Source organism: Labeo rohita, chromosome 5 (genome assembly GCF_022985175.1).
Source record: "Labeo rohita strain BAU-BD-2019 chromosome 5, IGBB_LRoh.1.0, whole genome shotgun sequence".
Lineage (NCBI taxonomy): Eukaryota > Metazoa > Chordata > Actinopteri > Cypriniformes > Cyprinidae > Labeo > Labeo rohita.
This window is the reverse complement of record NC_066873.1, coordinates 9,101,145-9,117,098: the sequence shown is the minus strand read 5'-3', so window position 1 is coordinate 9,117,098 and position 15,954 is coordinate 9,101,145. Positions and strand designations below refer to the sequence as shown.

The following is a 15,954-nucleotide window of genomic DNA, read 5'->3' as shown; positions in this document are numbered from 1 at the left end:
TAGAGTTCAAATTAAATACATGATCACAAGGTGCAGATATAGACGGCTAGCTGAACTAATTCTGTTTACTGACAATTAACACTATCAACAAACGAGTCGTCTGAAAATCGTTAATTTATTTGAAGTGATTGTTTTGACAGTCTTGTTTGATTTCGGCTGATAGAGCCAAAATGCCTAGCTGTTTTTGAATGGCGTAATGAACATGTCACTTTGTTTTTCATTTCTTTTGACAAATAATTAATCAAAAAAGAGTTACTGTGTGCTGTAGGGCTGACCAAAACAAACAAGTGTCAGTTTAAATCACTCTGTCATGTTTTTTTTGACATGTTGGAGTATTAGCGTGGCATTTAATTAGCTGATGATGTCTCTCTGGCCTTGGCCAGGATTAAGTGCTTTTCTTCGGTCCAAACTAATTAACTGAGTTCACAAAACAAATGCCTCATGAATAAAAACTGTAGAATATCCAATCCATTTTTCCTCCAAGTCACATTAACATACACATGCACACACACATCGAAGCTCATCAGTTTAGTGTTTTTTCCTTCGGATAAGTGTCTCCACATGCCCACACTTGGTGTTTGCAAGGCTCTGAAAAGGAGGAATTTGGAGTTTTTCCTCTCTGCAGTGCTAAACATGCCTTGGGCTGTTTTTACAGGTGCAGCCGAGAAAAACCATGGCTAAGCTCCCCCTGCAGGCAAACTTCTACCCCATGACCAGCATGGTCTACCTGCAGGACGCCAGCGCCAGACTCTCTCTGCTCACCGCGCAGTCACTCGGAGCAGCCAGCCTTAAGAGCGGTCAGTTTTAACTCCCTTCTGAGTGCTTTAAGTTTTGGATCTGGGATTGATTAAAACCTGGAAATAAGAAAGGTTTTTAAAAATTTAAAGTTATCTAAAATTAACAAGGAGCATTCCAGATTCTGCATTCAGTTGAATTAATAATGCATCATCTCAACTATTTAACTATTTATCTCCCTGTTAACAGATTTACACTACCGTACAAAAGTTTGGGATCTAAATATATATATATATATATATACATTTTAAAGAAATCAATACTTTTATTGAGCAAGGATGCATTAAATTGATCAAAAATGACAGTAAAGGCATTTTTAATGTTACAAAAGATTTCTATTTCAAATAAATGCTGTTCTTTTGAACTTTTTGAATCCTTAAAAAAATGGTTTTGTACAAAAATATTAAGCTGTTTTTAACATTGATAATAATAAGAAATGTTTCTTGAGCAGCAAATCAGCATGTCAGAATGATTTATGAATCATCATGTGACATTGAAGACTGGAGTAACGATGCTAAAAATTCAGCTTTGCATCACCGGAATAAATTACATTTTACAATATACTGAAATAGAAAACAGTTACGCTAAATTGTAAAAATATTTCACAATATTACTGTTTTTACTGTTGTTTTTTTTTTGATCAAATGCCAGCCTTGTTGCGCATAAGATACTTCTTTCAAAAATAAATATTTTACCGACCCCAAACTTTTGAACGTTAGTTTACATTATAATTTTTTATCATGTTTCAACAATGACTTTGATTTGACATTGAAAATAAAACCTGATTTTAGTTTTTAGTGTGTTCATTTTTATTTCTTTAGACTACATTTTTAATATTATCCGAGATGCTCTTTGGATCATCCTCAAATCATGCTGGAGAACATGATCAGCAGATTTTACAGAAAAAATGCTTTTAGTAATGAGAACGTCCCTCTTACTGTATGCCAACCTAATGCTGCAACAGTTACAAAACCATAAGCAAATAATTTGACAGCCTACTGTTTTAGATACACCAATGAACTGCTATTCTCTGATTTTTGTTTGAATAGCAATGGCCTTAGTCCGCTTTAAGAGGTCTACAGGCGTAGGTGAATTGGTGGTGAAAAACACTTCACAGTTGAATGTAAAGTGCTTTTGTCTATAATACAATCTGTCAAGTGTGGTTTTGTCATGTTGTTTTATAAAGAAAGATTCATTTGTTAGGTGCTCGAACAGCAGGCTGTATGGTCTCGTGGTCCGTGGAACACATGATTTATGCATGTCCATTGGAGGAATCAGTGTGTGTTGTGGGGAAGTATGTGACACGTCCTAATGAAGTTCATTGGTGTGGATTCCACAGGTCAGCTGGAGGTGATTTTGGACCGCAGGCTCAATCAGGATGATAATCGAGGTTTAGGTCAGGGAGTGCTGGACAATAAGATCACTGCCAACTCCTTCCGCCTACTGCTGGAGAAGAGAAGCTCTGCGGAGGAGGTAATCAGGATGAAAAAAAAAAATTTTAATGAAAAAAACTCACATCCATTAATGACCGCAATCTGACTCTCAGTGTCTGGATTGTTGGAATCTTGGAAGTTTCCTGCTGAAACTCAATTAAGATCTTATTAGCTGATATTAGATGTAATTTACATGTACGTTTATGCATTTGGCAGACAGTTTTATCCAAAGTGACTTACACTGCATTCAAGGTATACATCTTTTATCAGGTCTCGCTTCCCCTGGCTTGTTATTATTTAAATTATCATCAACTGATTATATTGCATATGTGATTGCACATGTTCCTTTTCCTATTTTTATATTTAGATTACTTTTGCCATCACTTAAAGGGATAGTTCACCCAAAAATTTAAATTCTGTCATTAATTGTCGTTCCAAACCCGTAAGTCCTTTGTTCATCTTTAGAACATAAATTGAGATATTTTTGATGAAATCCAAGAGTCTTTTGACCCTGCATAGACAGCAACTCAGCTGACACGTTCAAGGCCCAGAAAGGTAGTAAAGACAGCGTTAAAATAGTCCATGTGACATTGGTGGTTTAACCATAATTTTATGAAGCTATGAGAATCTTTTTTGTGGGGAAAGAAAACAAAATAATGACTCTATTCAACAATTTCTTCTCTTCTGTGTCAGTTCTCAATGCACGTTCATGAAAGTACCACAACACATGCGTGTGGTGCTGCTGTCACAGGAACCAGCATTCTGACATTCTGGTCTTGAACGTGTCAGTTGCGTTGCTGTCTATGCAGAGTCAGAAAGCTCTCAGATTGCATCAAAAATATCTTTATTTGTGTTCTAAAGATGAATGAAAAGATGAACGAAGGTCTTACGGGTTTGGCACCGCATGAAGGTGAGTAATTAATGACAAAATTTTCATTTTTGCGTGAACTAAGCCTTTACAGTTAATCTTTAAAAATGTTATATGTCATTTTTAGCAATTTAAGAAAGAATATAAAATTTTCATACTGTACATCACAATGTTGTGATGCTTAAATTCATATGTGGAATTTAAAAGTACTGCTTTCAGTTTTTAATGATTAAAAAAAGACTACTGTTCAAAAGTTTGTGGTCGGTACAATTTTTAAAAATGTTTTTTTAAAGGAGTCACTTATTCTCAATAAGGCTTCATGTATTAATCAAAAGGTTTACAGTAAAAACAATCACACTGTGAAATATTATTACAATTTTAAAAATTTTAAAGTTATAAAAAAAATCATTGTATTATGCTGATTCGCTGCTCAAGAAGCATTTTTTTTGTCAATGTTTACTGTTTTTTTTTTTTTTTTTTGCCAAAGCAGTAAAACGTTTGTTTTTAATGAATTGGAAGTTCAAAAGAACAATATTTACTTTGAACAGAATTTTCTTTTGCAAAACATTTTGAATGTCTTTACTGTCACTTTTCATCAAATGCATCCCTGCTGAACAAGTGTATTCATTTCTTTAACAAAAGAATCTTACTGACCCCAAACCTTTGAACAGTACTGTATATATATAGGTGAATAGTATAGCCATTTATAACTTTAAGCATAGTTATCAGCCTCCTGAAAATAAGCTTATGGTGGTACATGTTTTTGCATTACATGAAGTGGGTTCAAGCTTACCCTAGTAAAAAAGTAATAGATTTCAAATGCATTTATTTTATACTAAGTATAGTTCAAGTCTGTTAACATATTTACTGACATATCGCTGATATAAAAATTGTAATTCAACTTTATTCTGAGTACTGCTTGTGCACAATTCACATTTCTTAATATTACGCCTTAAATGTGTTTTAATGTCACTATTGATGAGGATTGTATGATCTTTAAATAATATTGGTCTTTAAATGCAAGATATTTGAAGTGTAAGTATTCTTGCAGTAGTTCCACTATCAAATATACTAAATAATATCTTATGTGTATTTCAGCACTACTTCTACACAATTTAAGTGCATTAAGTACAAAATTAGTTGTTCCAATTTAGCAGACTTTAAATATACCAGTTTAATATACTAAAAGTACAATTGCAGGGTATTTTTATTAAGGTCATAACATGTATTTGAAGTGTACTTAGCATGAAATAAATGTATTTTAAATACATTTTAGTATATTTATTTTTCACTAGGGTAGTTTAAGGGTTAATCGAATGACTTAATAAATAGCTTATGGTCCTGGTTTCAAAGCGGTATCATTGTGGACCAACAACAAACCAGCTCTCAGTTTCTACTGTTGTAATAACCGGCCTGACCACCTTAACCTGTTTTTTCCCCAGCAGGGTTGACAAAATAACCATTTGGTTAATGTCTACTTAGGCGAGAAACATATTCTATGCACATTTGCATAGAATATGATAGTCAGTGCAGTATAAGTGTGCGGTCCCATTGTACATCTTTGCTTGTAGCTGTAACGAACTCCAGTACTTAATAAGGGAGATGAGTATTATAATTCACGCAACTAGCTGTAAACAGTTGACAGTTGAAATAACTTTAACTTAGATTTTCTGTGAAATGCTGCTACACCATTGTTTGCATTCACATATTTGTGTAGTTTCCAGATTTAGAATGAAACATATGTATTCTTGTTCTCTGCTAATGTATCACTTTTCTGTCTTAGGCCCACAGTGAGAACACTGCACCATACAGCTATCCGTCTATGTTGAGTCACATGACGTACATGTACCTCAACCATCCCTTCATCTCAATGGGAGTCAGTCAGCACTCGGATGCTGCATCCTTGATTCCCTACAGCCCTCTGAGCGCCTCCTTCCCTTGCGACATTCATCTGATCAACCTGCGTGCTATCCAGTCAAAGGTATGTCTTGTGTTTGTGTCTTCCTAAAAGGAAGCTAAAAGCAGTTTTGGCCATAATTGGACAGCACAGGACTGCTGGCTCAGTTCCCAAGAGGGCCATAAAGTATATTGACCTTCAAATTGATATTTCAGGGTCCTGTTTCCCAGGGCTGAACGGTAATATTTTAACGCATGACAAGAAAAAGTTAAAAGTGCTCAGAACAGGGCTTATGGGACAGTTTGAGAGATTTCAGCAGAGGATGAAAGGATGCGATTCAATCTGGCTTAAATGCTTAAAGGGGTCTTAACATAAGGAATCACATTTTTCTTGATCTTTGAGATAAAAGACTTCATTGTATTATTAAAACATGCTGTTACTTTAAGAACTCGAAACCTCCCAAGTGGCTATTTATTGAAATAACATATAAACACTTTTCTGCCTACATTAATATGTCAGCAATGCCTGTTTGTTATTCATAAATAGATGTGGATAGTTATTCTTAACTCCAGAACAAATACTGCTACTCTGCAGTATCTTTCTGAAGAAACCCACTGTTAGAAAGACCAGCTGAAATGTATTTTTAACAGTATCAGTGTCAGTCTGGATTTTAATGGTTTATGCAGCACATTTCAGCTTGGATTGATGCTATCACATAATATAGGTCTAGCATGGATGCTGTTGAAGGATAGGAAAGTTAAAAAGTCAGGGCAAACTAAATAATGACTATATTATGAGTTTTGGTACATAAAAATTGTTGGTACACCCAACAGGAAAAAATAAATAATAAAAAAAAAAAAATATATATATATATATATATATATATATATATATATATATATATATATATATATATATATATATATATATATTTTTTTTTTTTTTTTTTTTTTTTTTTTACATTGCTGTAGTGAGTTGCCTTGATGTCTACATAGAAAGATACCTTCTAAGGCAACATATTAACTGAAAGGTGCACTTTTGGTGTGCATATTCTTAAAAGTATGTGTAAAAGAACTGTACTTGCAATATAACATTAATAAAATAAAAGGCCACTTAAAGGAGTAGTTCACCCAAAACCCAAACGACCTTCACGTCGTTCCAAACATGTAAGTGTTCATCTTCAGAACACAAATTAAGATATTTTTGATGAAATTCGAGAGCTTTTTGACCCTGCATAGACAGCAATGCAACTACCACATTCAAGACCCAGAAAGGTAGTAAGAAGACTGACACATAAGAGCAGAAATGATTGTGTATGTGACTTTTGCTTGAATTATGGTTGACAGAGCATCAAAAAGCCAAAAAACTCCTTTTAACTGCTGAATTGGGAAGCTGAATTCACTCCCAATATATGTAATTATTAATTAAAATGATTGACAAGACAGCTGGCTGAAGTGCAGAAAAGCTTTTGGGGCACTTAGTAGCTGAAATAGAATGAAGTCATTTAACAATACCTGACATTTCCTTTGTTGTGAGTCGTTAAAATATCCACTCAAGGACACCCTTTATGCAAATGGAAAAGTGTTTTTCAAGCATGGGGGACATTGATTACATTTCATTATTTTTTTGCACGACCAAAAATTTATCTCGGTTGTGAGTGCTTTATGGACTGTGCGGAGTGATTTATTATTTGTGTTGTTAATCTAGTGCTCTGGGTTTACAATGATGAGGGATTGTGCTGGTCAGAAGTGTGTGTATAAATATTTTCCTGTTTCACTGTTCATGAAGGGGCAAGCACAGTTTCAAGTGCAATTTTTATTATGAATAATGACAGAAAAGATGTTCCGGATTCAGTAGAAGTGTTACCATGGAAAATAAATTCCTCTCACAACAGTTTGGGGGGGAAAATATATCTGCAGTGAATGGACCTGTATGAGGAAAGATACTGGATTTAAAGTTGCACCCTATGATTTTGGCTAATTAAGACGTTTTATGCATAAGGATACAAATAATAATTTACAGAAATTTGAACAGGAAAAAAATACACACACACGTGATATGAAATATCAGTCTTCTAGGAAAAGCTGTATCCACCTTATTCTTCAACGAATAACAATGTGCTGTAAATGGTAGAACTGTTTGCACTACAAATCAGTGTGTTCATAAGTAAGATGATGCATTAAAATAATGTGGTAAAACTAGGGCTGGGCAATAATAATTTTTGTCCTTTTTTTTTTTTTAGACTGATTCTGGATTTTTTTTTTTATTAATTTATTTTTTTTTATGATTTTCAACTAGTCAGCTTAAAAATGTAATTACAACATGATTCAAGTAACTTTTTCTTTATTAACCCTCTCGTTAAAAAAATTCTATTAGTATCAAGCAGCAAAACGAGTTGTCTTGTACAGCTAAAAATAGCTGGATGCAGATGAGACCGGAAACCAGACCAATAAAATTTACAAAATAATAGGGTGGATTAATTCTAAATGAAGTGGGTGGCCCCCTCATGGACACTGCCATTTTGAAATTACATGACCTGCTGTGTCATCCATTTCACTCAATTACCAATAATATAACAACAACAGCAATAATAATAAAAAGTGGCCGCAATTAGTAAACAAACATAATCCATCCAGACCAATAGGTTTCAGTATAATGTGCAAAACAACTGGGTAAAGAAGAGCCAGTGTAGTGCACATTTAAACATTTTGATACAGTCTCAGTTTTCAAATTTATTCAGATTCAAAGTCAGTTTTATAACGAAATTCAAAAAATAGCTCGTTTTGATGCTATGATGCAAGATGTTAGTTGAACAGCTTGTAAACAATGTCACGTAACATTACATTTACCTCAGGAAAGCCTTTCAATGTCCTCATTATTCAACTAGAAAAAAAATACTAGAGAGAAGAATTTAGGTAATTATATGCACTCTATCAAGTATTCATTATATTTGTACTCAGCCTGTTTATTTTAATGTAATTGGTCATGAAAACAAACTTTTATTAGAGCCACTGATTAGCTGTTTTAATTTGACCCTGGGCCACAAAACCAGTCATAAAGGTCAATTTTTTGAAATTGAGATTTATATAAATAAGCTTGGTAGGACAATATTTGGCTGAGATAAAACTATTTGAAAATCTATAATCTGAGGTTGCAAAAAAATCAAAATATTGAGAAAATCGCCTTTAAAGTTGTCCAAATAAAGTTCTTAGCAATGCGTATTACTACTCAAACATTAAGTTTTGATATATTTATGGTAGGAAATGTACTAATTCATGAAACAGGAGTTTTACTTAATATCCTAATGATTTTTGGCAATAATTTTGACCCATGCAATGTATTGTTGGCTATTGCTACAAATACACCTGTGCTACATAAGACAGGTTTTGTGGTCCAGGGTCACATATTTCAACAGCAAATTAATTGATTATTAAATAAAGTTTATTTACATGATCTGCTATATGAAAAATGTAATTTCGATTTGGTGTTTCGATGGAAAATTCATTTTGGTGCAGTATTTCAACTCACATCATTGTAATACTCCAAACTTGCCGAAGTCTAGCTCAAATAATACACATTTCTGTATGAAAGATCTATATGATATGTGTGCTTCATAAAAAAAATAAGTGAACTCCCATATGACTCATACCATCAATCCACTGAAAGTGCATTACAATGGATTCTGCAATGGATTAAATGCAATCTTTGTTTGATTTTACAAACTGTAGAACATGACGAAAGTATTTTCAGCGTAAAATCGGCAGCTGGTCACAGGCTATCAATAAAGCTCAAGTTATTTTAAATCCAGCAAGATTGCTTTAAGTTCCTTTGTTTTCTGAAATCTTGAGGAGAGGCTCTTTCCATGGTGTTGTGATGGGAGAGACTCTCACTGTGGTGCTGAGCTGCAGCTGATGAGTGAAAGGCAGCGCTCCATAATTGGCCCAGTGTGTACGTGTGGAGAAGAAACAGTGTTGTGTTTCTGCGGCCTGAGGCTCTGTCTCGCTTCTCTCACAGGAGGAAGGGGGAGGTCCATCCGAGCAAGCTGCTTTGATACTGCACAGAAAAGGCTTTGACTGTGGCTTCTCCAATCGGAACACTGGCCTACTGTGTACCACCACACGTGGCAAGGTAAGGCAGATCACGAGGCTTCCCACACACAGACACACATCACTAATTTCAACACGGTCTCATCACTGCTACTTAATTTTTGGCCTGAGTTTTGGAAGACCTTGAGGCTTATATTTAATAAAAAGATTGTACATTTACTCCCAAATGTAATGTTCATGCAAAAATGAAAACTCTTTGTAACACAAAACCCACATTCCAAAGAACACAGAGGGAGAATTTACTGGTCATTGTTTTTTTTCTATCCAATTACAATGATATGGCACTGGAGCGTTCAAGCTTTAAAAAAGGACGCAAAAGTACTATAAAAGTGATACAAATGCAGTAGTCTTCTGAAGTCATGCAGTAGTTTTGGATAAAAAAACTGAACATTTTCCCCTCCAATGAGCTGTTAAAGGGATAGTTCACCTAAAAACTAAAAATTAATGTTAATTTACTCATCCTCTACATCTAAGATGTAGGTGACTTTAAAGAACATTAAACAATTTGTCAAAGGTCAATCCGTGGCGACGGTTTTGCAGTTCATCCCCTCAGTTTATAAACCGTACTTACGAATTCTTAAACTGTTCCCTCGCTATAACAAATCGTGCCCATGGATTAATAAACCGCACCCACAAATTTTCAATCCATGCGCTCAGATTTTGTAAACCATACCTTCGTTTTTTTGAATCTGTACCCACAAATTTATAAGTTTGTAAACTGTACTCATGGATTTGTGGGCCCGTCCCCAGTCTGTACCGGCAGATTCAACCAGGCCACCTGTTTAGGTGAGGGATGCATTGCATTGTGTTTATTAAACTTTATTTTTCATAGTATATGAGACCAGTGTTGGGGAGGGTTACTTTTAAAAGTAATGCATTACAATTTTGCGTTACTCCCTTAAAAAGTAACTAATTATGTTACATAGTTACTTTTTACGGAAAGTAATGAGTTACGTAAATCTGGGCATGCTAGTTTGTTTTAATATAAAAAGTTATATTTTTGGCAAATGTAAAAAAAAAAAAAAAACTGTTCTTGAAGATGAGCGTTCATTTTTCTCACATAAAGCTATCATATGGGTTCAGAAACACCAGTGGACTGCTTTTTTGGTGTGTTTGTGTCCTTTTTTTTAAAGCTTGTTTGAATGTTTAATATTTATTTTAGTTTCATTTTTTTTAATTTTTAAATCAGTGTTTATATTGGTTATTTTACAATGCCTTGGAACATAGTTCATCCAATCAGATTTCAGAATCTGAATTATGAGTTTAATAATATAATGATTTTAAGGGGGAACTGTGTAAGCTCTAAACAAAATGTTAAAAATAACTAGCAAATTAAGAAAAAGATATATTGTGCCAAGGATTCAGAGGGAGGGAAAATTATTTGCTTTTAGCCCTTAAAATTCTAAAATTCTAAATATAAACATTAGTGAAATTTCAGATGGTTGGTGGTGTTAGAGGAATTGAGTTAGAGACTCAAAATATGCTGTGGTTAATGTTCAGACTGTCCTGTGTGCCAAATTTCATTACTTACAAGTATTACATTACTTACAATTACTTATTATTACAAGTGTTTCTATGAGGTGCCATAGACTTGAGTGGAAAAATAAGAAAATGAACAATAACAAGGTGCCTACACATTCAAATTTAAAGGAATAGTTCACCCAACAAAATGAAAATTCTGTAATTAATTACTTACCCTCATATTGTTCCAAACCTGTAAGACTTTTGTTCATCTTCAAGACACAAATTAAGATACACTGGCCAAAATTATAAACGCAACACTTTAGTTTTTGCCCCCGTTTTTCATGAGCTGAACTCAAAGATCTAAGACTTTTTCTATGTACACAAAAGGCTTATTTCTCTCAAATATTGTTCACAAATCTGTCTAAATCTGTGTTAGTGAGCACTTCTCCTTTGCTGAGATAATTCATTCACCTCACAGGTGTGGCATATCAAGATGCTGATTAGACCATATGCTGTGCCTTAGGCTGGCCACAATAAAAGGCCACTCTAAAATGTGCAGTTTTACTGTATTGGAGGTGTTCGAAAACCAGTCAGTATCTGGTGTGACCACCATTTGCCTCACGCAGTGCAACACATCTCCTTCACGTAGAGTTGATCAGGTTGTTGATTGTGGTCTGTGGAATGTTGGTCCACTCCTCTTCAATGGCTGTGCAAAGTTGCTGGATATTGGCAGGAACTGGAACATGCTGTCATATGCGCCGATCCAAAGCATCCCAAACATGCTCAATGGGTGACATGTCTGGTGAGTATGCTGGCCATGCAAGAACTGGGATTTTTTTCAGCTTCCAGGAATTGTGTACAGATCCTTGCAACATTGGGCCATGCATTATCATGCTGCAACATGAGGTGATGGTCGTAGAGTGGCACAACAATGGGCCTCAGGATCTCGTCACGGTGTCTCTGTGCATTCAAAAAGCCATCAATAAAATGCATCCGTGTTCGTTGTCCATACCCATACCATAACCCCACTGCCACCATGGGCCACTTGATCCACAACGTTGACATCAGCAAACTGCTCACCCACACAACGCCATACACGCTGTCTGCCATCTGCCCTGTACAGTGAAAACCGGGACTCATCCGTGAAGAGAACACCTTTCCAAAGTGCCAGACGCCTCAAGTCAGTTATGACAACGAACTGCAGTCAGGTCGAGACCCTGATGAGGATGACAAGCATGCAGATGAGCTTCCCTGAGATGGTTTCTGACAGTTTGTGCAGAAATTCTTTGGTTATGCAAATGGATTGTTGCAGCAGCTGTCCGGGTGGCTGGTGTCAGACGATCTTGGAGGTGAAGATGCTGGATGTGGAGGTCCTGGGCTGGTGTGGTCTGTGGTTGTGAGGCCGGTTGGATGCACTGCCAAATTCTCTGAAACGCCTTTGGCGACAGCTTATGGTAGAGAAATGAACATTCAATTCACGGGCAACAGCTCTGGTGGACATTACTGCGGTCAGCATGCCAATTGCACACTCCCTCAAAACTTGCGACATCTGTGGCATTGTGCTGTGTGATAAAACTGCACATTTTAGAGTGGCCTTTTATTGTGGCCAGCCTAAGGCACACCTGTACAATAATCATGCTGTCTAATCAGCATCTTGATATGCCACACCTGTGAGGTGGATGGATTATCTCGGCAAAGGAGAAGTGCTCACTAACACAGATTTAGACAGATTTGTGAACAATATTTGAAAGAAATAGGCCTTTTGTGTACATAGAAAAAGTCTTAGATCTTTGAGTTCAGCTCATGAAAAATGGGGACAAAAACAAAAGTGTTGTTTATAATTTTGGTCAGTGTATTTTTGAATAAATCTGAGAGCTTTCTGACCCTGCATAGACAGCGATGTAACTGAAACGTTCCCAGACATCAGTGGTTCAAACGTAACTTTACGAAGCTACGAGAATACTTTTTGTGCACAAAGAAAACAAAAATGTTTCTGCGTATGGGAACATTTCAGTTGCATTGCTGTCTATGCAGGGTCAGAAAGCTTTCGGATTATTTTTGTGTTCAAAAGACGAACGAATGTTTTATGGGTTGAGAGTGAGTAATTAATGACTAATATGAAAGCTAATTCAAAATATGAAATACTATAATAATACAAAAAAAATACTAAAATAACAGTTTTAGGAAAAAGTTGTGACCAGCTAGTTAATGCAATGTATTACTTAGTTACTCTGCATATTAAAAAGGGGACAGAAGGAACATAAAAAATATATACGTCGCCTTTAAGATGTTTATGTAAATGAGGTACAGAAAGACTCTCCTAAGTAAATTAAAGTTGTTTACTTTCCACATAGTTCACAGGCTTAGCTTGAACCAGTAAACCTGTCAAACTGTCAGATATGCTAACCATCTCACTTCCTACAAGTGAAAATCAAAGCTAAGGCCATGACTCAATGCATGCTTGAACATGTTGCTGCTTTGGAAATGCTCTAATCATCATACTGTGTTTGCTGTGTGTGTGTGTGTAGATACATTTAGAGAAGCTCCTGACAGATCTGAAGGTGAAAAGCATCACTCCCGTATCGCTGTCTCTGATGCACACACACAATAGTGAAGCCGACCCGCAGGAGATCAGTCTTAAACCCATGGAAATCAGGACTTACCGCCTGCAGCTGAGCTGAGCTGCGTCCTCTGTGTTTTTACACTCGAGAGCCGTGAGGTTGTTGCCTTCAGCCAAGGACTCGGTTAATGATTGTCAACAGGAACCTTAAGCGTCACAGCAAAGCGCAATATGAAATCACCAAGATTTCCAACCAGCTCTCTCAGGTTACTTAACATAACGTGACGCTTCTGATGTGTGATTCACTGTGCTGAGAGTTGACGTTTTGCACTGGGAGCATACAAGTTGCTGTATGCTTTTTAAGTGTTGCTACCGTGGGGATAGTGCAAGAAATGCTTTTCATACTTCTGTTCCTTCATAAAGAGAAAAGCTCCTGTTTGAACAGCGCCTGTGCCCTGTTCATTTTATCCTCACAATTCCCAGAAGAAAGTTAATATATAGATTGTAAAATTGATTGGAGTCTTGCCTCAAGTTTTATTTTATTATTTTATCACAATCCCAAAGTTTTTATTCAAAACTGTGCCTTAGTCTCACAGGGTGGTGTTTGTCTTAATGAATGTGATAAAATGAGCAATTTTAGACCATTTTTAATTCATAGCTACATATCTTCACAATCATGTTTGGTATTTTCGAATGCAGATCAACTAAATTAGCATTGTGTTTTCTTTAAATGTCTGTTGCAAACGACTGCAGTTTATGTGTTTATTACACAATCATTGAAATTGGTCTTTTAATGCTTGAAATTTAGATGATGAAGCCTCAGATTCTGTGACGTGTCTTTATAGTTTGTCTATTTTATGCAGTCTGAAAGATTGTAAATAGCTTCAGTAGCAAAATATATTCACCAAAGGTGGGTGGGTGTCTTGCAACAATGTACTTAGGAATGTGTATTGAAATCTGTATTCCATTGTTCCCAGAGATAATAATTGTTAAAGAAGAAATTAAATGTTTTATTTAATATATTAGGCTACACGACCAGTCAAACGTTTTTTAATGTTTTTTTTTTTTAAAGAAGTCTCTTCTGTTCACCAAGCCTCCATTTATTTGATCCAAAGTACAGCAAAAACAGTAACATTTTGAATTTTTTTTACTATTTAAAAGAACTATATTCCATTTTAATATATTTTCAAATGTAATTTATTTCTGTGATTTCAAAGCTGAATTTTTAGCATCATTACTCCAGTCACATGATCCTTCAGAAATCATTCTAATATTCTGATTTGCTACTCAGAAACATGTATTATAATTATTATTATTAGATTTTTTTCAGGTTTCTTTAGTGAATAGAAAGTTCAGAAGAACAGCATTTATCTGAAATAGAAATCTTTTGTAACATTATAAATGTCTTTATCATCACTTTTAATCAATTTACAGCATCCTTGCTAAATAAGTATTAATTTCTATACTTTCTTTCTCAAAAAAAAAAAAAAATATATATATATATATATATATATATATATATATATATATATATATACATACTGACTCCAAGCTTTTAAATGGTATAGTGTATAATTACATTATTATTTCTGATAAATGCTGATCTTTGGATCTTTCTATTCATCAAAGGATCCTGAAAAAAAACTGTACTCAACTGTTTTAAATATTGAAATACTTAAATCAGCATATTAAAGTGATTTCTGAAGGATCTGAAGGATCATGTGACACTGAAGACTGGAGTAATGATGCTGAAAATTTAGCTTTAATCACAGGAATAAATTAAATTTTAAAATATATTTAAATAGAAAACAGATATTTTAAATAGTAAAAATATTTCAGAATTTTACTGTTTTTGCTGTACTTTGGATCAAACAAATGCAGGCTCGGTGAGCGGAAGACACTAAAAAAGTCTCACTGTTCAAAAACGTTTGACTGGTAGTGTATATGAATAAAAACATGCATATATTTTTGGAATCATAAAATGGTGTCGGATATTATTATGGATTATAAACTTCATGTGATTGTGTTGAGGTTTATGAATGGAAATGATTTTAGAAGCTAGACACAATCAAACTATGCAAATGTACATTTTTGTCTTATGCAACGATGATCTATTTTTTTAAAACGACAGGTAACACGGGACCTATCAAACAATTTCTGGCAGTCATTCTCCCAATTTTACCTGGAAAAGTTCTTGAGACTTTTTCTGATAAGTAGAAGATGTGCAACACATGATTACATATGTGATATGAATGTTCTCCTCATTTACCTTCATTCTGTGATGTTTATTCTTGAAGGGATGCCATTTCTTGTCTTATATTCTGGGTGTCTTTTTTTTTTTTAGGTGTTTTCGTCCTTTAAATCAGCTTTCAGGCTGTCGATTAGAGTTGGTCGCTTGTCTTGAGCGTGATGAAGGATGATCATTTATTGACTTGCTACTGTGATATTTTCGAATGTTAATTGAGCTGATTCAGCATGTTTTTCTTTTCCCTTTTATGAAAATATCTACTGACATGTCGTTCTGGAGGTCAGTCAGAAGTGCTGTGATCACTGTATTCCAACTAGCTGCTTAATTCACACTTTTATGACCAAATTGGTCTGTGACTGTAGTGAATCAGGATTATGAAAGCAAGCCTATGCTTTCCGACCCTGTGAGAACATTCCTCTTTTTTTTTTTTTTTAAATCTTAAAAAATGTGGTGACTATCTAAAGAGTGCATCTTTTTACCAGTGTTGCCAATTACAATTTTAGCCAACACAAATGTCTGTCTGTGCCCTTTGAAAGGAATGTTACAAAAAATAAAAATGTTTGGACTTTTAAGGGCTATTTCT

The 15,954-nt window shown here is 35.0% G+C and overlaps 1 protein-coding gene across 1 annotated transcript in view; it reads left to right on the top strand.

The window, feature by feature from the left end:
* Positions 1-15,943, top strand: part of man2a1 (mannosidase, alpha, class 2A, member 1) — a 70,959-nt gene extending 55,016 nt beyond the window's left edge. The window contains exons 18-22 of the mRNA XM_051109199.1: positions 656-797; positions 2,135-2,268; positions 4,880-5,077; positions 9,008-9,121; positions 13,092-15,943. Coding sequence (XP_050965156.1) covers positions 656-797; positions 2,135-2,268; positions 4,880-5,077; positions 9,008-9,121; positions 13,092-13,244 — 741 coding nt within the window. The 3' untranslated portion in view covers positions 13,245-15,943. The remainder of the gene's footprint in view (positions 1-655; positions 798-2,134; positions 2,269-4,879; positions 5,078-9,007; positions 9,122-13,091) is intronic.
* Positions 15,944-15,954: the final 11 nt, after the last annotated feature.